General features: G+C 38.3%; 1 protein-coding gene across 1 annotated transcript; it reads left to right on the top strand.

The window, feature by feature from the left end:
* The first annotated feature begins 317 nt into the window (after positions 1-317).
* Positions 318-21,260, top strand: LOC128213158 (dual serine/threonine and tyrosine protein kinase-like). The gene is made up of 14 exons (XM_052918710.1): positions 318-456; positions 1,481-1,831; positions 3,484-3,694; positions 4,042-4,346; positions 4,599-4,739; positions 6,019-6,246; positions 9,731-9,846; positions 10,515-10,656; positions 10,952-11,117; positions 13,460-13,654; positions 14,564-15,236; positions 16,134-16,313; positions 19,517-19,649; positions 20,124-21,260. The coding sequence occupies exons 2-14, from the start codon at positions 1,496-1,498 to the stop codon at positions 20,505-20,507; spliced, it is 3,210 nt and encodes a 1,069-aa protein (XP_052774670.1). The 5' UTR covers positions 318-456; positions 1,481-1,495; the 3' UTR covers positions 20,508-21,260.
* The last annotated feature ends 2,796 nt before the right edge of the window (positions 21,261-24,056 follow it).

Here is a 24,056-nt window from a genome sequence, read left to right as displayed (position 1 = left end):
AGCTGTACACATGTTATGGATATTATGACCTTTTAACAATACATTGATAACATCACATGATAATGTCAATCAACCAATCACGCATTAACAAAGCCGTAATTAAGCGACCATTTATAATAGCGTTTCAAAAGCAAATGAACATTGTGGTCTTCTAATACGATATTTTAGCAAATATCAACATTAGTTGCAGGGTTCCAGCCGTCAGTATCTTAGTTTTAACACGCCTAATAATTTGCAACACTTTATACAAAAAATGCAAAAACGTTAGCAAATCCCTTTAATATCATTCATTTCATTACTCGCCGATAACTCAATGGGTGACATTTTACTTCCTGGCTCGCTTAATACTTAAAGCAACTGAAAAAGAAAGTATTCTTAAATGTAAAATACACATTTGTAAACTGGAAAGTTTGTTAGTGTTATTTATGGACAGAAAAAGTGAAGGAATGGAAACTGGTGAGTGTATCATTTTGAGATTTTAATTAAATTTTAAAGTTAACCTATCTAATGTTACATTTACGTCTTTTTAGGTCAAGTGTTAAGAGAGATAGAGTTGAATTTCCTCTTTCATTAACAATTAAATTGTTAATATTCTTGTCTAACGGTATTATAATAGCAAACACTTGACCGACCGTTTCATAAAACAGATGCATTACTTCCTTACTAGGTAATTGTTAGATGACATGAATTAAAATCTTAATGATTAAGAAGGGGTGAAATGAGCGTAGCAAACGAGCCCTTCTTAATCATTTAACTTCTAATTCAGGTCATCTAACATCTAAGGACATCTAACAATTACATAGTAAGGAAGCAATACAACGACATTGGCTAACACATTGTCAATGCAAAATCGGACGCAGGGATTGTGTATCGAGTGAGTAGAAGTGGACGGACCTTTAATCACCCGCGGAAGTTCTTATATCTTAATAATTAAGCCTAATACTTAATGAGCGCCTGCCATTTGATTGGATGTAAATGTAGGTTGTGTTCTAAATAAAGAAATACTTATTTGAACATCTGATACCATAATTTAAAAACGACATCGGAACTGACTCAGTTAGCCAAATATTTAGTAAACAAGATTTGACGTCAGTCTGTCAGCGTTTGTTTTGACGCCAGTCTGTGGAGGTGTGCGACGTAACAGACTGAGTCCAATCTCAGTTGACGTTGGTGTGTGTTTCATCACATGGATGCCAGTTTGGCAATGCGAATTGGATTTTTTGTCGTCAGTTCTGTCGAGGTGAGCGACGTCAAAGAGTGAGACCAATCTCAGCCGACGTCGTTTATGTCTGAGCGTGATGCTAGTTTGGCAATGCGATTCGGATGGTATGGTTTTTCGGTATTTTCAAACATTCTCGCAATTCGGACGTCATATGTTGGTTGTAAAGTGCGATTTAACTGATTACTATTATTCTCATTCGAATACCATTATCTTTTAGCTTGTTTTAACGTCGCATTAAAGAAGCGTTCATTTTATTAGAATAACACACCAAACATGGCTGATGGCGGATCTCTTCAGCGGGAAATTTATAGTCGTGTAGAATCGCACAAGGACAACACTACGGATGGAACAAGCGTCATCGGCAATAGTACAGACACAATGAACGGTGACGCTGACGACGCGCCTGCGCTGGACCCTGGTAGCGACATCCGGTTGGAGGACGTCGAGAGTATGGATCTGGGAGATGTCTTCGACTTCCTGGAGGCCCGAGAGGTGCCGTGTCCGGACGTGGTGGATCTGAAGGAGATGCACGATCTTGTCCGACGGACCCTAAGACAGGAGGCGGACAATGCACCGTCTTGCCCAGCCGCCGGCGCCGATGATGGCAGGGTAGGTTATTTTGTAGTGCGCTAATTTAACCTGATAATTATATATTTGCGTACCAAACAATCTGTTTTAATAAAGTCTTGTATATGGACTATTATAAACGAATGAGGTTGAATACATGTATGCACACTGATGGAACTTGAAACCGTGACTTATGAGTCGCGACAAGTCAAGTCAAGTCAAGTCAAGTAAAGTCAAGTCAAGTCACACGCCGTTTATTCACTCATACCATTATACATGGCAAATAAAATTATAAACACAGTACAGATAAATCACTGTTGGGTTGGGCATGTTTTTCGAGGCGATTTGCGCAGATGATATAGCACTTAACTTGCAAGCATGGGGTCGATGGCTTGATCCCCTGACGGCACGATTACTGTCATTCTATGACATTTGCCAGCCAAATTTGAACCATGCTTGAGCGCATTAAGAAGGGAGGGGTGCTAAACATGCGTTGAATGGGGAAGACGTTACTACTGTTGTTAGAACTTGTGTCCAACCCATTTGCTTTTTGTATACTCTATATCACTGCTATAAATTCCGATCATGTTGAAAGAAAAAAGGCAATAAAATATGTTTAAATCAAATCATGCGGTGATTCTAGATACTAACATTAATTGTAGTCTGGGATTCAAGTACACAAGGGATAGGTATCACAGAAGTGAGTTGTTGGGGTTTTGAAAGTATCTAGCCTAGTTAACGCAGTTGGCAGAGCACCTTGCTTGCAAACAGCGGTCCCGGGCTCGGAACCCGAACTTGAATCAGTATGTGACACATGATACAGGTAAAATAAAAAAAAGCCTGGAGGCGAGAAGATAGCGGCGTGGTGTCTTAAAGACAGGTTGACCTGAACAATATAATAGCAGCATCTGGCTCGAAGAAGTCATGTGCGATTAGCGAGCGACATGGCGACTTGGCAGCGAAAAGTTAGCGGTCTGGCGACCTGGCAGCGACAATTTAGCGGCCTGCCAGCCTGGTGGCCTAGCGACCCTGTCGGGTGGCTTAAAAATTATCTAGCGGCATGACGGTTTGAAGTTGTCTAGTGCGTTAAGTAAGCGGATTGACATTTTATAAAGCGGCCCGGTAGCGGGTTTTTTCTTTAAATATAATTGCATATAGTACTTAACTTGCTCAAATTTACGTTACCGTTGCATATACAGTCGAACCTCGTTGGCTCGAACTCCCAGGGACCGGCGAAAATACCTCAAGCCTCGGAAAATTCGAGCCAAGCGGTATTGTTTACCTTCAGAATAAGTAAACCCGTCCTTTATATCTGCTTCGAACCAACTTGGAGTTCGAGCCAAGCGAGTTCGAGCTAACGGGGTTCGACTGTATAGTAAACTACAGGAGTTACAAAGTGAATAAAGCACGCGTTATGATGTTATAACCTTTTGCGCTAATTTTAACCTTTGTTTTGTATGTTTTAGAATCACCATAGAATGTACATGTATAGAAAGATTGACGCGTGACGAAACAATCAATGGCAATTTCCAACGTCGAAAAAAAATAACGTCACTGACCAATTATCATACTGGTTGACTACTTTTTATATAAATACAAGATGGTAAACGAAACCATTCAGTGTGTCTATACCGTTTTAAATCTTCCCTGAAGAATTTTCCCAAATTTATTATATCAAAAGTATTTTTTACAAGGACGGTCACCTAGCCGAGGCCCTGACTAAGGACACTGTGATGAAACAAGAGCTGGCGGAGATATACGACCGTGTGATTCCATTTATACGGACGGGCCTCAATACTGATCTACGGGATCCCCTTATCAAGCTGTACGGAACGAACTTTGAGGCCCGTCTGGAGCAGAACCGGAGCGAGCTGTTGGATGGAGAGTGTCCAATCGTCGTAGCGGGTTTGTTGTGTTATGATTTTATTGTTTGTATGGTCTTCTTTTGTAAACAAAGATTCATGGATCACAGTCGTAGTGTCTTGCTTTTTTGTGCGTGTGTTTTGCTAACATTTCCGTTTTCAATCAGAATTAGAATATATTCGAAGAAACACACGGTCTAGTACTCAAATTAGAATTAGGCCTTATTTTAAACGCCGTTCAGCGAGTTTAAACCCGGAGACAAGCCATACTATATGCATTCGATTAAGTGTCACTATATTGACGCATAAAGCAACGTAGTTCTATACTTCTCAAATGCGTCTCGTGTATGTCATGTTTTTATCAGTGTGGTTGGAATATAATCCTTTCAGGGGAGACAAGCGCGGGTAAGAGCAGTCTACTGAACCTGCTGTTGGGGACGGACATCCTGCCACACTCCCTTCTTTCCTCCACCTCCACCATCTGCCGCCTCCACAACATCCGCAGCACGGACAAGCGCCGCTTTGTCGTCTACCCGGAGGGTGGCGGCGCGAGTGTGTGTCACAATATTGAGGAGGGCCGCGAGAAGGAAGCGCTGGAGAAACTGAAGGTCGCCGTCAGCGAGAACAGGAGCAATCCTGGGGAGTATTGCTCTCAAGTCGAGATATACTGGCCCATACCACTCTTAGGGGAGAATGTGAGTCTTTTTGATGTTCAGGTCGTATGAATGATCGAGCTATTTAGTGTCATACCTTGCGTTTGTCTGTGTCGTTCTCCTCAACATAGAGCTTGCGTCTTTCTTTTGTTGGAGTTTAAGCATTTAGTTTCCACTGTTTGCTAAAAAGGAGTTTTGCAACACATTATAGAAAAGCAAATGTGTCTATAATTTTTAATGTTGTGAAAACTGTGTACCAGTTAATACATTTCCCTTCCCCGTTATCTTCCCTAGACCCAGGTGACGATCGTGGACACCCCGGGAGTGGGAGAAAGTGGCGAGATGACTAGCCGCCTCTTCCGGTACCTACCACACGCAATTGCGTTTATCTACGTTCTCAACAGCGCGAACGCCGGTGGAATACAGGAAGATAGGGTACCTATATTAACAAGTGTCATACCGAAGCGGTTCTATCTCGTTCTTTTTCTCATGTCACTGAAAAACATTTCGCTGTCCCACTTGACCCACAGCCCTCTAAACACCATATAATACTAAACCATGTAAGCACCACCGTCTTTCCCAACGTCAGCAAATGTGCGAACGCTGTAGGAAAACAGCAATATAAGGTTAGTGTCATACGAGATCCCCCTATTTTACTCCACCACCATTTTCATACACGTAATCAACAGTGCAAACGCCGTTGTCTTAGAGGGATATAACACATGCCATACGCAACCTTCTGGTAGAATAACAGCCGTCTCCATCCACGTCATTAACAGTACGACCGCCGGTGGCTTACTTAAGGTAAGCGTCATACGCAAGCCGCTGTTAACCCCACCGCCATCTCCATCTACGTCATCAACAATGCGCACGCAGGTTGCAGACAAACGATTATTAAGTAGATACACGTGTCTATAGTAAAAATATTTTCTGCAATGAATGTGTTTTATACTCGCCGCCTATTTTAAAATCTTCTATTTATTATTGTACTGATGTCACCCCGTACCATTCTTAGTTTTTTCCATTATTTAAAAAAATAACTACATGCAGTCGAACCCTGTTTTGTTCGAACTCGCTTGTCTCGATTTCAACGTTGGCTCGAACTGGGTGTACCAATTTCTTTCAACTGAATGTAGGCATTCCGGTTGGCACGAAATTTCCGAGGCTGGGGATATTTTCGCCGGTCCCTGTGAGTTCAAGCCAATGGGATTCGTCTGTACCAAATGCTCGTCATTTTATGGCGTTCCACACGGTTAGAAAACTGATCGACCGGAAGCAGAAGAGGAAAGCTTGGAAAGGCTATATGCCGGGGTTTGGCGATGCTTGCACGATCTGTGTTTTACCTATCAGCGTGTTTGTGTATATGATCATAATAATTTACGCAATTCTGCTTCTCCTAATTTTACGTGTATCCGTAGACGGCATTTTCGTTACCGAACAACAGAGGGACAGTTTCGACATCTCGGGGTTTGGCCCTGCTTATAAGACGTTTGTGTGTAGCCGGATCGAAGTTTTGTTAAAATGGCCATGCATATACTCAATAAAGCATTATGCTTATTTCAATATGAAGTCATGAACGGTAAGAAAAGTTGATTGTCGGGGTTTCATCAAGCTTGTAAAATGCGGACATTCATCTAACAAACGGAATTATTGATAGTTAAATAATATATAACCATGAAATTGTTAAAGTAATTAGAAATTTCTGTACTTGTAGCTGTTAGAGATCGTTCGAGAACAGCAGAGGGACGCTAAGAAAGGTGGCATGTCGGGGTTTGACCCGGCTTGTACGATGTTTGTCTGTAACAAGTGGGACATAGTCGAGGACAGGGAAGGGAGACAACCGGGGACGGAGAAGAAGGTCTGGGAAGACACGCTGAATAAGTTGGAGAAATATTTCCCGAACTACAACCCGGACCTCGTGTACAAGATGTACACCACACAGGCAAGAGGGATTGTATACTGCTAAAATAGTTATTTTGAATATACAAATACGTGTTTTGTTTTATCGTGTCATTGGTGGTAATGCTAAATTGCCTGATTGCCTTGGTCCATATTTACCAGGCGTGTAGCTGAGAGGAAGAGAAAGCGGCTGAATCCACATGATTCTGAAAACAAAATCAGCAAAGGTTGCAGTATGCGTACTTAACTACATACTTAATTAAGCACCTCAGAACGCCAAGAATACAGCATATTGTTACAATGTTTTCAAATTTTTCCGAGGGAGCATGCCCCCGAAACCCCCCCCCCCCCTAGCACAATAATGAATCCACATAAATGGAAAGTTAGCTACGCCCCAGGTGTCATTGGCAATAACGCTAAACTGCCGGATGTCTAAGTCCATATATACTCACGTCTTGAGTCTAACTTTGAGACTCAGACTCAGAAATCTGAATTCTTTAAAGGGGCTGTACTCCGTATGATGAAATAGCGAAAAAAAAATTGTCGAAAACTGACATAAACTTGGTATCGATGTGTACAATGCATTTAAACTTACTAACTGAAGTACAACATAATTTACAATTAATTTATTTTCGATTTTTGTTCGATCGTATTTTTCCATTAAAAAAGATTAAACAGGTATGTCAACCTAGTAGAATTCATTCCTTATGCGTGATTGGCTAGTCGATGTTATCACGTGACATTACCAAGTTAGTTAAATAACTTAAATATTCCAAACGTATAGGGCAAGCCTTCGTAGCACAGTGGATACAACACTGGAATTCAATTTTGGCGACACCGGTTCGAACCCGATCTACTACTCGTTTTTAGGCTGTAGGCCGCTAGGCCTGCAGACTTTTATAACAGTATGTCGGAAATCGCATCGGCAGATCGACATAACATTTTTAACTTTTGGCGAATTAATGCGCGCACGGGCATATCAACCCCAGCGCGGTAAGAACTGCAGTGGTCACCGACCTAATTTACATTAACTTTTGCATCGAAAATACCTAGTAAGCAATCTGCTCTAATAGCTACGGACTGCGCCTTGCATATTTATTAGCTTGCTATAAATAGCGCAGTAATGAGTTTATAACCTATGTTAGGCGGTTAGTATAGTTCGAATAAGCTGCGTTTTACGTAATATAACGCAATTGAAATTGTACAAAAAGCAAATATTTTCGTATCGGCGAGATACAGAACACAATATAAAAAGCAGAATTCTATATACCTGTGTTTAGATTTTGCTTCGGCCGAGGACCGATGATATCTTCATGTACATTGTAGTTAAGAATAGAATGTGGGTCATCGCATTCGCACACGTTTATTCCCCGGAAATAAACTCCGGGAAGTCGTTAAAACCCGGAAAAATTATGGATCGTATTTGTGCATTTAAATGCTAATTAGGCGTAAAATATCAATTCATAATGTTTTAAATGATATTAAAATACTTTAATTTATCCAACAATCAGTTTTTTTGGTGATTGTAGTGCATTCATAAGCATATTTTCTGCGTTTTAAATTGCCTAAAGCTGCTATTTCCAGACGTTTTTTTTATTGAGTTTTTTAGTTTTTACTTATGTTTGTAAAATCTGTGTCGCATTAAACCATTCTCTTGTGTAAATACATACTTACAAACTTTTAACCATTACTAAATGAATATTTTACATGTTTACCATTTAAATCAAATCGTTTAAAGCGTTGGCAGGCTATCGACCTGCTACAATTTGTGTCATGGTCATGAAATGCCGAGTGAAACGGAAAGTATGTGGATATTTCTCAGTTTGTCGCAGTCATTTCAGTCCAAGATCTTTAGCATGTAGCATAATGCATATGCATATTAAAAAAACAACCTGATATTAATCTGATCATACTGTCCACTATTGACATATGTTGAGAGCATTACTAAGGTACATGTACATCAAACATACAGAGAATAAATGGTATGTGGGTGATTCGATCCAGAGGTATTTGGCGTTGTAGAAGGAAGCCTTAAACATAAACCTAATTGATGTGTCCAATGCATTTTGTCGGGATGCATTTGGTCTAGCTGGCATACCCTGGTAGTAAATCAAATACGCCTGAGTCAAGTATGAAGTGAAGAGTAGATTTTACTTAAACTTCATTAAAGCTTCATCCGTGGCAGTACATTGTTTATGAAACCAAAACACCAGATAAGGTTTTATATTATATTGGGAATTACTCGATACCTTATAACTAACTATTTGGCGTATTCTACATTTCAAGTGACTTATACTTCATGATCTCATTGAGAATCTACATTAAACTTTTGAAACGTTTCGCGAAGAATATTATGAGCGAGAATATACTATCTTTAGATGTTAAATATTATGTTTTACAATTGCATGACTATACTCACAAAGCATTGCAGGCCGGAAGCCATTCAACGCTTTAAGCGCTTTGATTTGTTTTTACATTTTGGTAAAAAAAAATACAATTACGATATGAAAGAGTAAAACATTTTATTAAAGAATTGTCCTGAGATTCATTAAAGAAAAAACTTTTTTTGTGCCAATCTGGTGTACAGCCCCTTTAATGTTTCAAATTATCTAAATTATAAGTCAAATTGACGTGGTGTGCGGTTGTATGTAGAACAGATTACTTGAAACCTTTACAGCATTTTTTTACAATCTTTACTCCTATAAGAACATTTGAACAACAACATTTTTATAAATAATAATAATAATAATCTGTGGATCAAACTTAAACTCAAAACATTAATGCGCATGACCCAGGAGCGGCTTTATTTTATTTTTTTACGGGACCTGCTGACACAATACAAACAATAACAAGATAAACAATTGCAATGTATATTGTTATGCGATGATTCACGATCCGATGAATGGCCTATTTTTCAATCTCCGAGAGCCAAAAAAGTTTGTTTCCAATATGGATATCGGTATATTTTATGCACCAAACTCGGTGACCAGTCAATTGAAACCACGCCCCCAGGTCCGGGGGTATACCGGGGATAGCAGGGGAAATGGGGCGTATTGTGCCGGGTAAATGTAGTGGCCGAAAATAGCGGGGGATGGGCCTTACCTAGGGTTACTGGGGTGCGGAGGCATTTGGCGGGGATTTTACCAGCCGTTCGTTGCCGCAGGTCGGGGATTTTACCCGGGTTTGGCTGGACCGGAAGTCAAAGTCACCGCTATTCCCCGGACCTTGGGGGGGGGCGTGGTTACAATTGACTGGTGCATTATACATACCCTTTTTCTGCTCATAAACTCTTTCAAACACTACCAAAATAAAATGTTTTTCCGAAGAACCCGGCATTCATGTTTTTGTACCATTCGGAACACATCGAAAATTGCCGAGGTGTTCCGAATGGTAATTTACATCAGAATTCATTATAAAATAGCTTGCATTGAACTTTTTTTCATTGTTTTCTTCGAGTTTGCTTGGATAATTACATAGACATGTAAATCAAAGTAAACAGATATGCTTAAACAAGCAATATATTTTAGGCCCGGCGATACCAGGCTAACAAAATGGGTCGGACGGAAAAACTGAAACGCTTGATGGAAGGATTCGAACAGCTCGTGCCTGCCAGCCTGCTCGGGAAAATCACAAAACACTACAGGTTGTATCATTAGCATAAAGCAGTATCAGAGGAATTTCAGTTTTAATTCGTATGATGGAATTATCGCTTTTATAAGAAAACTGTCACATTAGGGTTAATATTAATCGGAACAACTCGGCCATCTCCGGCAAGCTTCGGAATATCTGTTGGAAAATGGCCGAAGTGTTCCGATTCGGTCAATTTAAAATATGGTGCACAATTTTATTTGCTTTTTAGGATATGATTTTACTCAGATTGCTTTAATCCCACAAAGCGAAGACTCAGGCTCAGAAAAGTGAATTTATACCATCAAATGTTTCCAAATATCTTCAATAAACAGATCTTTTCACAAAACGAAATGTACTTCTTGTGGAAACGGTTACCATTATTACATTTTTACCATTATTGCGCGTGTAAGAGCAATTTGATTTTATGTAAAAGAAAAAAAAATACAGTACAAAATGCAAATGATAGTTTTAAATCGCAAAATCGGACTCAAAACGTTATTGAATATTGGCCAACTACTCATTTTGACAGTCAAACAACACGTGTCAGATGTTGCGACTGGAGCCAAAGGCATCTTGTCTGAGAAGCTGACAACTATTCCACTTTACCACTCCCAGTATAATTCACCCTTTAAGGGCTTTATGTTTATTCTTTATCATTTCTCATTATCACGTGACCTATAGATGGCTTGACAAGCTTTTGGAGCGTCTGCAATCGTTTGTGGCGACCCGGATCAACCGCGCACGTGACTCAGATGAGGAGAAGCAGCGCCTGCACGACACTGTCACCAAGCGACTCAATACACTGAGCATGGACGCCGGAAAGGTAGGTACCGGTTATTCGCGCATGCGCAGGCAAATTGGAATGTAACGATGAAATAATGCTCAGGGGTTTCTATTTTTTTCAACAACGATATCTGTTTACAGATAATTTGGTTAAAGGCACTTAAGTAATTGTTTGGATTTTTTGAAAAGCTCGCTTTTTAGAAGCTAAATATAGCTTTGCCTAATACTGCCTTTTAAAACGCTAGAACTCCATTATTGTTTATATACATGCATGTACATACAACGAAACATTAAAACATATACTTCAATTACAATAAATTTGTGTGCGTGGTTAGGTGAAGGACAGCCTTATGAAGAGGGCGCGAGAGGCTTGCGAGGATATGTCGCGCCTTTTGCACGGACACCTCAACACACCGGAAGTGCAGGACCAGCTGAAACACTGGACGGACCTGGAGGCGCCCTCACTCGAGGCGGACGACATTGAGGCCACACGTTTTAAAGGTACTCAATCGCAGTTTGTGTATACCACGTGATAAATTGCGTCATAAAATGCTACGTCGGAAGGCAATATTTTGATTTGTAAAAAAGACTTTAAACAAAGATAACTTCACTATTTCTTCAGCATTTTAAATGAAACATGAAGCAGTCTACGCTGCTTACGGAGTCCCAACTTCGGTCTTTTACCAGAATTTGATTGCGAGTTTAGTTTCTTAAAACACCTCGACAAACCTTTTCACAATACGGCCGTCTGGCGCACAGGCATCTGAATCATTGTTTGCCACTAAAATATTGTTTAAAACCATTTTGGGTACAAACAATGAGATAAACAACACATCTGAAGATATTTAGTGTCTTTGATATACAAAAAAGAAACTAAATATCTTCAGATGTGTTGTTTATCTCATTGTATGTACCCAAAATGGTTTTAAACAATATTTTAGTGACAAACAATGATTCAGATGCCTGTGGTCTGACGGAGCACTGTCAAAACATTATTTAGGAAACAGGTTTGTCGAAGTGTTTGATGAAACTAATGACCTCATCAAATTTCGAAAATAAAACAAATGCGGGGCTCAATAGGCGGCATAGACTGCCTTTTGTTTCATTTAAAATGGTGTTGTAAAAGAAAAGTAATCTTTGCTTTAAGTCTTCATTTTAAGCAAATTTTTGCCTTCTGACGTAGCATATATGACCTAATTTATCACGTGGTATACACACACTGATTCGGAACTCTTCGGCCATTTTCTATCGCAAACAACCTCGGATGTATATCAGTTGAAGGACTTCAATTTAAAAAAAAAAACTAATATTGATTAATAGTAGTGTTTTGCAGTGGCGCATCTTCCGGGGGGGGGGGGGGGCAGATAGGGTTGGCAAGTAATGTTTTTTGGGGGGCACATCTTTATTGGTTTAACTGTACAAATAAGTTGTTTTGTCACAGTTTAAATTTTATTTAAGTATTTGAGCAAGTAAACAACCTAATTATCGAGTATAATATAATATACGAAACGAAAAAGTATTTTGAAAAATGACATCGGGGCCAGAACATTCGATAAAAAAAATCGGCATAAGTTTGCTGTTTTCAGAATATATCATATACCAGAAATATAAGTTGTTTTAAACTTGCTTTGTTAACATTTTATGTTAGTCATTGCTTTTAATAATGTCAGTGTGTGCCAACAAGATATGTGTGTGCATGACAAAAGTTTAAATTCAAAACGTTGCCGCTTTGAAACTTTCCATTTCGGCCTTTATCATTTATTATCGTCTAGTTCTCTAAATTATGCTAGAGCCTTTGTAAATTAAAACATAATAATTTATTTGAAACCCTTTTTGGAATATGTTGTCAAGTTGTTTTTGCTTCAGTTAACTTAAATTTATAACAATGACATCTCAGTAAATGATATCTTTTTAATTCAATTAAATATCTGCCAAACATTATTGACAGTGAAGACAAATGTTAATTCCATGTCATTATATGATTAACATAATGCATCAAAGTATGATATATATTTAGTTGTGCCCCCCCCCCCCCCCCATTTAAAGTCATGAAGTTTATCTGCTAAATTGAAATTATCACGTGATCTACATGCAGCGAAGTTAAAGCTGCACTCTCACAGATAGAACGCTTTGACAACTTTTTTTTTTGTCTTGGAACGAGCCAATTTTTGTGAAAATCCATGGAAACCAGAAATATAAGACTGCTGACAAAAAATTAGATCACAGATTTTTATATTTAAGTGAAAAAAATCATGTTTTATGCATTTTTCCATAAAACATTAAATTTCGAAGGGAAATATGCAAATCTGTGCTCTGATCTTTTGTCAGCAATCTTTTATCATTGGTTTGCAGATATTTACGCAAAAATTTGCTCTTTCCAAAACAAAAAAATAAAAAAGTTTAAAAAACGGTAAATCTGTGAGAGTGCGGCTTTAAACTGTTTAGATTTCTGACATTGAAACGTTCCATATACATCTGAGGTTGTTTTCGATGGAAAATGGTCGAGGTGTTCCGTATGAAAGGTACTAAAAGTTGAAACTGGTATATATCAGGAAAGTCAGTGTTACTTTGCAGAAATCTACAAATGATAGAAATCGTATACAGTAACTTTTCAATTATTAAAATGGAACGATGTTACTTTTTGAAAAGTGCACAGTGCCTAACGATGTTAGAACTGTGTTTCAATGATATTTTTTTTCACGAATTATTACGAAATTTTTGAAAATTCAAGTGTTAATAGGGGTGGCGCAGGTAGAGCGGTCGCGAGTGTTTTTAACTTTGTAAATAAATAAAGCAATGAAAATAATACCACAATCTTACAAAATGAAATGGTTGACGTCTAGGCGACAATGCCATAATGGAGCGGATTCGCGGAAAGATTCGCGACTGGGGGCACGAGACAGGGCACGTGAGGCACGCGCTGGAGGACCTAACGCGCCGCTTCCGGGAGAAGTGTCGGCTACTTTCCGAGGAGACGAAAAAACTCGAGGTCATCATTGAAGGCGATCCGCTAGGGGACGATGTCGCGTTTCCGCTAGGTACATGCGCTGGCATTTGATAATATTTTAAGTATTTAGATAATACATAAATAGAGGCGGCTGAAGGGATTTTTCTATGCCATTTCACACTCGAGTTTTAAATCAATTTTTGGATTTACTCATTGCTTAAAATCTTTCAAGCTGCACTCTCACAAATGGTCTGTTCTGACCTTTATTTCTATTCTAAAGTTGTCTTTGAATGAACCAATTTTTCGTATTTGTCTAGAAACCAGTGATTTAAAGCTGCACTCTCACAGATTGAACGTTTGACAACTTATTTATTTTTTGTCTTGGAACGAGCCAATTTTTGCAAAAATCCATTGAATCCAGTTAAATTATACTGCTGACAAAAAATAGATCGCAGATTTTTATATTTAAGTTCAAAAATTTATGTTTTGTGCATTTTTCGAACGGAAATATGAAAATCTACGATCTGATTTTTTTTGTCAGCTATCTTTTATCATTGGTTTGCAGATATAACCTCAACATTTTTCTCTTTCCAAGACAAAAAATCAAAAAGTTGTAAAAATTGTATTTCTGTGAGAGTGCAGCTTTAAAATGAAGTTTTCAGCCGTTTATCGAACAATCGAGGTCTGTTGTGTTTTGAGAAATGATGTAGGACTGAATTGCATTGATGCCAAAATAAGCTGATTCTAAAATAAAAACTAAAAAATATATGTCAAAACCGTCAATCTGTAAGAGTGCAGCTTAAATAAAATAAGATATTTTAGATCGATTTTAAACAATATCGGTTCATGCTATCTTTAAGTCGATGTTTTCGAAATGATGCAATGCAGATAAAAAAAACAACATAAATAAATAAAAAAAATAGAAAATTACATACCTAACTTATGTTCAATCAAATAAAAAAAACAATATAAAAATGAAACTTATTTACTATCCTTTTAGGAAGAAAATCAGTGGCTGTAGAGGACACACAGTTGTTTTCCAAAAGCGAGAAGATTATCCTGGTGGTGGCGGCGCCGCTCTGGGTTCCCATAGTGACGGCGGCGTCTCTCCTTTTTCTTCCGGTCGGTGTTGGCATGCTTATCCGTGAGAGCATAAAGGTGAAGTCGCAGCGGGTGGCATACGAGGCGGACAAAGCCGGAAGTATGCGGAAATGGACGGAACTGATTATGTCCGCCATGTTTACCCGAGAAAATATTAAGGAGTTCATTTTTGAGACATACTTTAACATGTTCGAAATGAAAATCAATGAGTTGTGTGATAAAAAGATTCCGGATTTGATCGCGGCAGATCGAGAACAAGTGAGGAACATACAAAAAGACAGACGAACTGCTAAAGAAATTTTGGATGACTTTAAACCGGTGCAAGAAAAGCTGATGACAATACTGGGACATCTGAGGTTGTATGAACTACGTCACGTGGCCACTGACGTCATCGATGTGACTCAACTGCGACGAGAGAGGGAGGCCGGGAGCGGAAACTTTTCGACGGTGTATAAGGCGCGCTTGGAACTGCCTGGGGAGGGAGGGAGTCACGTGGTGGCGCTTAAGGTGCTCAAACGGCGGCTGGACGGGGAAGAAATGTACACACAGTTGACGGAAGTTGAAAGCCTAAGGTAAAATACATGCTTTAAGCTTTATGCTTATAATTTTGCTAAATTGAAAGCAGAATGTTTAAAAGTTATATAGAAATCGGATATAATATTACTGATAAAACGTATGTACTGAGTGGAGAAAAAACAACACGGCAGCGGCTCAGTAATTTACATACACATGTATAAAATTATACCCCCGCCAATCTAAGTTCGACGAGGGCATATTAGAGTCACCCTATGGTCGGTCCGTTGGTTGGTTCGTCTCAATTTGCCTTGTGAAGGAATGATGGAAGATGGAATCTTATAAAATTCATCCAATGGTAAAGCACAATGAGAGGATGAGAAGTAAACAAGGACCATAACTATATCCAAGCTTAAAATAGAGTTATTGTCCTTTGTTACTTTTTCTTCTCGGGAGCATAACTTGAAATCTACTTGATGGAATGTGATTACGCTTCATACATAAGTAAAGCACAAAAAACGAAAGCGCAGTTTACTAGAACCATAACTCTGTTATAGCAAATTACAGAGTTAATGCCTTTTTTGTTTAAAATTTTTGTCCGGGCAAGAACATGCAAACTACTGGATGGAATTTCTAATCAATTAAAATGTTGTCCCTCAGCTTTAATAACTCGAAAACTTTTGATATATATAGGTTGCCATGTAAGCTTATCACTTACCAAAAGACCTTTACTTTCTTATCTATAATCAAGACGATCCAAAAATAAACAAGCATAAAAAATAACCTCCACAACAATGACACTTTTAGGTGGTATATCTAAATATGTATCAGCCATTTCTGATCATGGCGGTATTCGGGGATATTAATCACATTCAGTGATAGCTCTTTTTTAAGGATATATGACTTAACCGATGAGCTAATTAATGCTTCCCTAAAATTAAATGTTTACGTTACAGGCGGCTAAAACACGAAAATATCGTGGAGCTGATGGGTGTTTGTTACTCGGATTTGCTGCCGCCGTTTGGTGCCCAGGGGGAACCCGAGCCCCAGAGTGCTCCTAAACTCATGATGGTACTTGAGCACTGCGACACCAGCCTAGAGACACTGGTCTTTGATAATGAAGATCTCAAGTGCGGGTAAGGGGTCACGTGATTACCTGATTGTGATTGTGCTAAGATTTGAATGTGATTAGTGTAGCCATTTTTCACGAACTTTGTTCAATAGCAGCTCTTTCATTACAAAATTATATATTTCAAAAACTTGGAAACCGCATTGAACCCGGATTTTTATTTTTACAAATGGGATTTTGCTACATGGTGTATGTTTATAGAGGAAAATGTAAATGCTGCTGACCCATTGGCCCGACCTTATTTTTGACCCGCGATTACCCATATTCACACTGGCACGACCTAGTTTTTGACCCGCGACGACCCATATTCACACTGGTACAACCTAGTTTTTGACCCGCGATGACCCATATTCACACTAACACGACCTAGTTTTTGACCCGCGATGACCCATATTCACACTGGTACAACCTAGTTCTTGACCAGCGATGACCCATATTCACACTAGCACGACCTAGTTTTCGACCCCCGATGACCCATATTCACACTAGCACGACCTAGTTTTTGACCCGCGATTACCCATATTCACACTGGTACAACCTAGTTTTTGACCCGCGATGACCCATATTCACACTAGCACGACCTAGTTCTTGACCCGCGATGACCCATATTCTCACTAGCACGACCTAGTTTTTGACCCGCGATGACCCATATTCACACTAGCACGACCTAGTTTTTGACCCGCAATGACCCATATTCACACTAGCACGACCTAGTTTTTGACCCGCAATGACCCATATTTACACTGGCACGACCTAGTTTTTGACCCGCGATGACCCATATTCACACTGGCACGACCTAGTTTTTGACACGCAATGACCCATATTCATACTGGCACGACCTAGTTCTTGACCCGCAATGACCCATATTCACACTAGCACGACCTAGTTTTTGACACGCAATGACCCATATTCACACTGGCACGACCTAGTTTTTGACCTGCAATGACCCATATTCACACTGGCACGACCTAGTTTTTGACACGCAATGACCCATATTCACACTGGCACGACCTAGTTTTTGACCCGCAATGACCCATATTCATACTGGCACGACCTAGTTTTTGACACGCAATGACCCATATTCACACTGGCACGACCTAGTTTTTTGACCCACAATGACCCATAATATTTACACCGGTTCAATCAGTCTAAAATATTCTGAGCTTTGGAGATTATTGACACAAAAGAATAAGGAACTTTAACACAAAATTAAATAATCGACCTATTTACGTAGTTATTTTTACCTACATACTTGACCCATAGTCGTACTGATCATCATATCATAATGACAAATGTTCCGACTAAGTTTTCTGAACATTAACCAAATATTTTATACTGGTCTTAAATACCATGCAGAAAAATATACTGACTGAGTTTTGAAACTTGAGCACAAATATTGTCTTAAAATTTGACCTAGTTGATGACCTGAGATGTCCCATATTCAAACTAGTCTTATCATGCTGACAAATATTCTGATTAAGTTTCATGAATTTCGGATTGAACATTGTCAAACATATGTACCTCAATTGTTATGCACCAGTCAATTGTCCCCAGGTCCGGGGAAAAGTTGGGGGGACGGACAGATGGTAAAATCCCCGCCAAATGCCCCCGCACCCCAGGGACCCTAGGTTAGGCCCATTCCCCGCTATAATTAAAGCGAAGACAAACCCATCGCATTCACCCGGCACTGCGGGGCCACATGAAAGGTAAAAACACGGCCCATTTCCCGGGCGATACTATTTCCCGGTCTCTCCTCGTAAAATCCGGTCTCATCCGGTCTCATAATTCCCGATTCATAACTTATGGCCCCAGGCAACGGATTGTGTTGCTGATGTTTAAAACACGATTTTGACAATCTTATTTGTTTTTATATGTAACAAAATGGTATAATATATATAAACATTATGTCTTAATTTATGCAATTTGTTATAGGTCTACACTATTTATGCAATTCGTGTTTAAGGTGTAGAGAAAGATGCGATAGCAGTACAAATGCTCATTTTTTTGGCATAAAAGATTGAGGGCGGCTAGAGTATGAAGTAACTTAGAATTGCAACTTTTAAATTATGTTATGTCAAAGTTGTTTATTGTTCTTCCTTTTTTGTTTCCCCCCCCCCCTCCCTCCAGATTATATTTTTTAAGAATTAATGATTGCAATTGAAAAATTCCATGTTTGCATATCCGACTCATATTGATACGATACGATATGTTTATTGCGTAAAACATTATTCAATGTTCATAGCATGTAAACAAGTAAATCAAAGAATGGAGAAAAAGTACACAAACACATTTTCTAGAGCTAATAGTTGCAATGTTATAACATCCTATTATAGTAAGTATGCGTGTGCTTAGACATTAAAGCTACTACATGAAGAGTGTTTATTTGAAGTTGCGCCATTCTTAAGTAATCAACACATTATGTCTCCATTTTTCGTTTATAATTTTGTGCTATTCGCTAACATTGAATACATTTGAATACATTCGTCATTATTACACAACTTTAAATAGCCGAATATATTTTATTTGTCAACTTGAAGTTTGCAATAAAACTCTAGCTGTTTAAGAAATCTGATGCTGATTATTTTATTTATTTTTGAATTTGGTTATATGTTATCATCGTATTATTTTTAATCAAGATTATTAGAGCCTTTGCATAACAATCATTTATTCTATAAAATTGCCTTTATAATGAACAACAATATTTTTAGGGTATGAACCGAACAGTAGCCGTGCGTGTGTAATAAAAACTGGCTTATCCGTTTATCATGCCCTTAACGAGGGACATTCGCTAATCTCTTACACGCGTAATCTTTGTAATCCTATTACCCCCTGCGGTCATTAACACCTTTTTTATCACGCCCGATAGCTACTATAAAATTTGGAAAACAGAGACCGGAGGAGACCGGGACCGGGAAATAGTATCGCCCCCATTTCCTGGCTATCCCCTCGGACCTGGGGGGGGGGGGGCGTGGTTACAATTGACTGGTGCATTAAAATTACAATAAAAAATAATCGTATTTTTTCAGCATGAAAGGCGACGCAAACTTGTATATATGTATTCATTCAAATAGGCTTTTTCCTACCAATTCAACTCCTATGCAAAGAAAAGTACATTTTCGGCGGGCATATGTGAGTGCCTCACCTCACTACTGAAGGTTTTGTATCCGTGAAGTGTAGAGATGTTACATGAGTTATCTCCCGCCACTTCAGGTCCCAGTCAGACAACCGGCGTAAAGATGCCCTTGCATTCTACCAGCGGACAGCAGCGGGTATTTGTGAGGGCCTCACCTACATCCATGACAAGAAGTATGCGCATAGAGATCTCAAACTCTCAAACGTCCTGGTGAGTTACCAGTGCATGCTATTTTATTCAGATAATACCAATTTAATAAGGCTGGATTGTGAAAAAAGTAACAAGTCAATTTCTTATATACATTTAAGTCCATTCCCTTGGTATAAACCGCCATTTCTGGGATGTCATGAGAACGTGTTGGTCCGGAATTGGTCCTTACAGGGCAGTATTTTATACCCAAACAATTGGGGCTCCACAATCTCTTGGACAAGAGGTTGACGCCTATATCATAAGACTTGGATGATAATAATTACATTTGCTCCAAGCACGAGACCACTACTATTAACAGGTCTAGTGGGACCTCTGATACTGGACTTATCAAAATACGCTAAGTATCTGTGGTCGAATTTGGATGAGGCTGTTTTCGTGGGGGAATTGACAGCCCTGGGACTATATATCCAAAGAATCATCCCATATACTAATAATATGCCACTTATTTGATATCAATTTTTCTTTACTTTGAAGATGAAAAGAGACGTAGCCAAGTTATGTGACCTGGGATTCGCGAGACAGGAAGTAGACATCACAGGAACGTTCGTGGGCACCATGTCTCACATGTCTCCAGAAATGCTCTCCAACAAGCGGTACACATACAAGACAGACATTTACAGCCTCGGGATTCTCCTCTGGGAGCTATGGTACGGCCGTTATGTGTACTCTGAGGACGAATACCGTACCATACATTGGACTGTTCTTATTGATGCTATCAAAGCAGGGACCCGGCCTAGATGTGACAAGAAATACGCCATGGTGGATAGTCTTAGAGAAATGGTTGAAAAATGCTGGGATAATGATCCAACAATTCGTCCTGAAGCAAGGGATGTTGCTGTTATAATCAAGGCTTTGTAGAAAAAAAAAAACAACATTACGGCATTATGCTTATAATAGAAGTTTTTTAGAATAAACATTTCAACAGAATTACGCTTATATTTATGGTTTTTTAAGAAGAAAACACATTTTGCCTTTATGCTAATGATATAGGTTTTGTTAGACTAAACAACTTGACGGCATAACGCTTATTATCAAGGCTTTTTGAGAAGGAACAACTTTATGGCATTACGCTTATCATCAAGGCTTTGTAAGAAGGAACAACTTTGTGACATTACGCTTATCATTAAGGCTTTGTAAGAAGGAACAACTTCATGACATTACCTTATCATCAAGGCTTTATAAGAAGGAACAACTTCATGACATTACGCTTATCATTAAGGCTTTGTAAGAAGGAACAACTTTATGACATTACCTTATCATTAAGGCTTTGTAAGAAGGAACAACTTCATGACATTACCTTATCATCAAGGCTTTGTAAGAAGGAACAACTTCATGACATTACCTTATCATCAAGGCTTTGTAAGAAGGAACAACTTCATGACATTACCTTATCATCAAGGCTTTGTAAGAAGGAACAACTTCATGACATTACCTTATCATTAAGGCTTTGTAAGAAGGAACAACTTTATGACATTACGCTTATCATTAAGGCTTTGTAAGAAGGAACAACTTCATGACATTACCTTATCATCAAGGCTTTGTAAGAAGGAACAACTTTATGACATTACGCTTATCATTAAGGCTTTGTAAGAAGGAACAACTTTATGACATTACGCTTATCATTAAGGCTTTGTAAGAAGGAACAACTTCATGACATTACCTTATCATTAAGGCTTTGTAAGAAGGAACAACTTCATGACATTACGCTTATCATTAAGGCTTTGTAAGAAGGAACAACTTTATGACATTACGCTTATCATTAAGGCTTTGTAAGAAGGAACAACTTCATGACATTACCTTATCATTAAGGCTTTGTAAGAAGGAACAACTTCATGACATTACGCTTATCATTAAGGCTTTGTAAGAAGGAACAACTTCATGACATTACGCTTATCATTAAGGCTTTGTAAGAAGGAACAACTTCATGACATTACCTTATCATTAAGGCTTTGTAAGAAGGAACAACTTCATGACATTACGCTTATCATTAAGGCTTTGTAAGAAGGAACAACTTCATGACATTACCTTATCATTAAGGCTTTGTAAGAAGGAACAACTTCATGACATTACGCTTATCATTAAGGCTTTGTAAGAAGGAACAACTTCATGACATTACGCTTATCATTAAGGCTTTGTAAGAAGGAACAACTTCATGACATTACGCTTATCATTAAGGCTTTGTAAGAAGGAACAACTTCATGACATTACGCTTATCATTAAGGCTTTGTAAGAAGGAACAACTTCATGACATTACCTTATCATTAAGGCTTTGTAAGAAGGAACAACTTCATGACATTACGCTTATCATTAAGGCTTTGTAAGAAGGAACAACTTCATGACATTACGCTTATCATTAAGGCTTTGTAAGAAGGAACAACTTTATGACATTACCTTATCATTAAGGCTTTGTAAGAAGGAACAACTTTATGACATTACGCTTATCATTAAGGCTTTGTAAGAAGGAACAACTTCATGACATTACCTTATCATCAAGGCTTTATAAGAAGGAACAACTTTATGACATTACGCTTATCATCAAGGCTTTGTAAGAAGGAACAACTTTATGACATTACGCTTATCATTAAGGCTTTGTAAGAAGGAACAACTTTATGACATTACGCTTATCATTAAGGCTTTGTAAGAAGGAACAACTTTATGACATTACCTTATCATCAAGGCTTTGTAAGAAGGAACAACTTCATGACATTACGCTTATCATTAAGGCTTTGTAAGAAGGAACGACTTTATGACATTACCTTATCATCAAGGCTTTATAAGAAGGAACAACTTATCGGCATTACGCTTATTATCAAGGCTTTATAAGAAGGAACAACTTTATGACATTACGCTTATCATTAAGGCTTTATAAGAAGGAACGACTTTATGACATTACCTTATCATTAAGGCTTTGTAAGAAGGAACAACTTTACGGCATCATGCTTATTATCTAGGCATTGTAAGAAGGAACAACTTGACAGCATTGAACAACTTGAAAGCATTAAGCTTATTATCAAGGCTTTGTTAAAAGGACCTACTTTATGGCATTAGGCTTATTATCAAGGCTTTGTAAGAAGGAACAACTTTATGACATTACTCTTATCATCAAGGCTATGGGAGAAGGAACAACTTATCGGCATTACGCTTATTATCAAGGTTTTGTAAGAAGGCACAACTTTGTGACATTACACTTATCATCAAGGCTTTGAAAGAAGGAACAACTTTACGGCATCACGCTTCTTATCAAAGCTTTGTAAGAAGGAACAAGTTGACGGCATTACGCTTATTATCAAGGCATTGTTAGAAGGAACAACTTATTAGCATTACGTTTAATATAAAGGCTTTGTTAGAAGGAACAACTTTACGGCATTACGCTTATTATCTAGGCATTGTAAAGAGGAACAACTTTACGGCATTATGCTTATTATCAAGGCTTTGTAAGAAGGAACAACTTAATGACATTGCGCTTATTATCAAGGCTTTGTATTAAGGAACAAAACTTTATATGGCATTACCCTTATTATCAAGGCTTTGTATTAAGGAACAACTTTATGGCATTACGCTTATTATCAAGGCTTTGTAAGAAGGAACATCTTAATGGAATTAACATGTGACAGAAAAATGCTAATCATCAAAGGCAGGACATTGTAATTTACTGGATTTGTTTTTGTGCCATGCAAGATTAAACTCTGTGATACAATATACTAGTTATTGGTACATCTGCGGGAACACACACACATACATATGTTCACACATTTTGTTTACCCACATAAATATGTATGTTCACACACATACCAGTAAAATATTCACATACTATGTTCACACACATAACAATGTTCACACATTATGTTTACCCACATAAATATGTATGTTCACACACATACCAGTAAAATATTCACATACTATGTTCACACACATAAAAATGTTCACACACATACAAATATGTTTGTCACACACATAAATACTCACTACAATGTACATGTGTATGTACACACACATATAAATATGTTCACACACATACAAGTAAATATAATTACACACAGAATTGTGTAATATGAAAAGTATGAGACATCAATTTGATGGCTTATTATACGATGTACAGTACTTAACTCATGTTTTTTATTTGGAGGAATGTCAATCTGGTCTGGGCCCTCAAATTAACATGGCGCAAATAGGAGCCTTTTAATGCCTGGCTGATCAGAGGTGGTCAAACTTAATCCACTGGCCCCATTTTCTTGAAATTTCTTAGGGGTAACATGCTTAAGAAGCTTAATTTATTAAGCCAAATTTCTAAGTCGAATCGTGATTTCACTTAATGAAAAATAACTAATTGTGATGAGCACTACAGATAATTTTCTTTTGAAATAAAAAAAACCCTTAAGAATGTTAATAAGACACAGATCATACCAA

The sequence above is a fragment of the Mya arenaria genome, chromosome 13, assembly GCF_026914265.1.
Source record: "Mya arenaria isolate MELC-2E11 chromosome 13, ASM2691426v1".
NCBI classification, from domain to species: Eukaryota; Metazoa; Mollusca; class Bivalvia; order Myida; family Myidae; genus Mya; species Mya arenaria.
The sequence above is the reverse complement of the archived record's forward strand: the minus strand, read 5'-3'. Positions and strand labels throughout refer to the sequence as shown.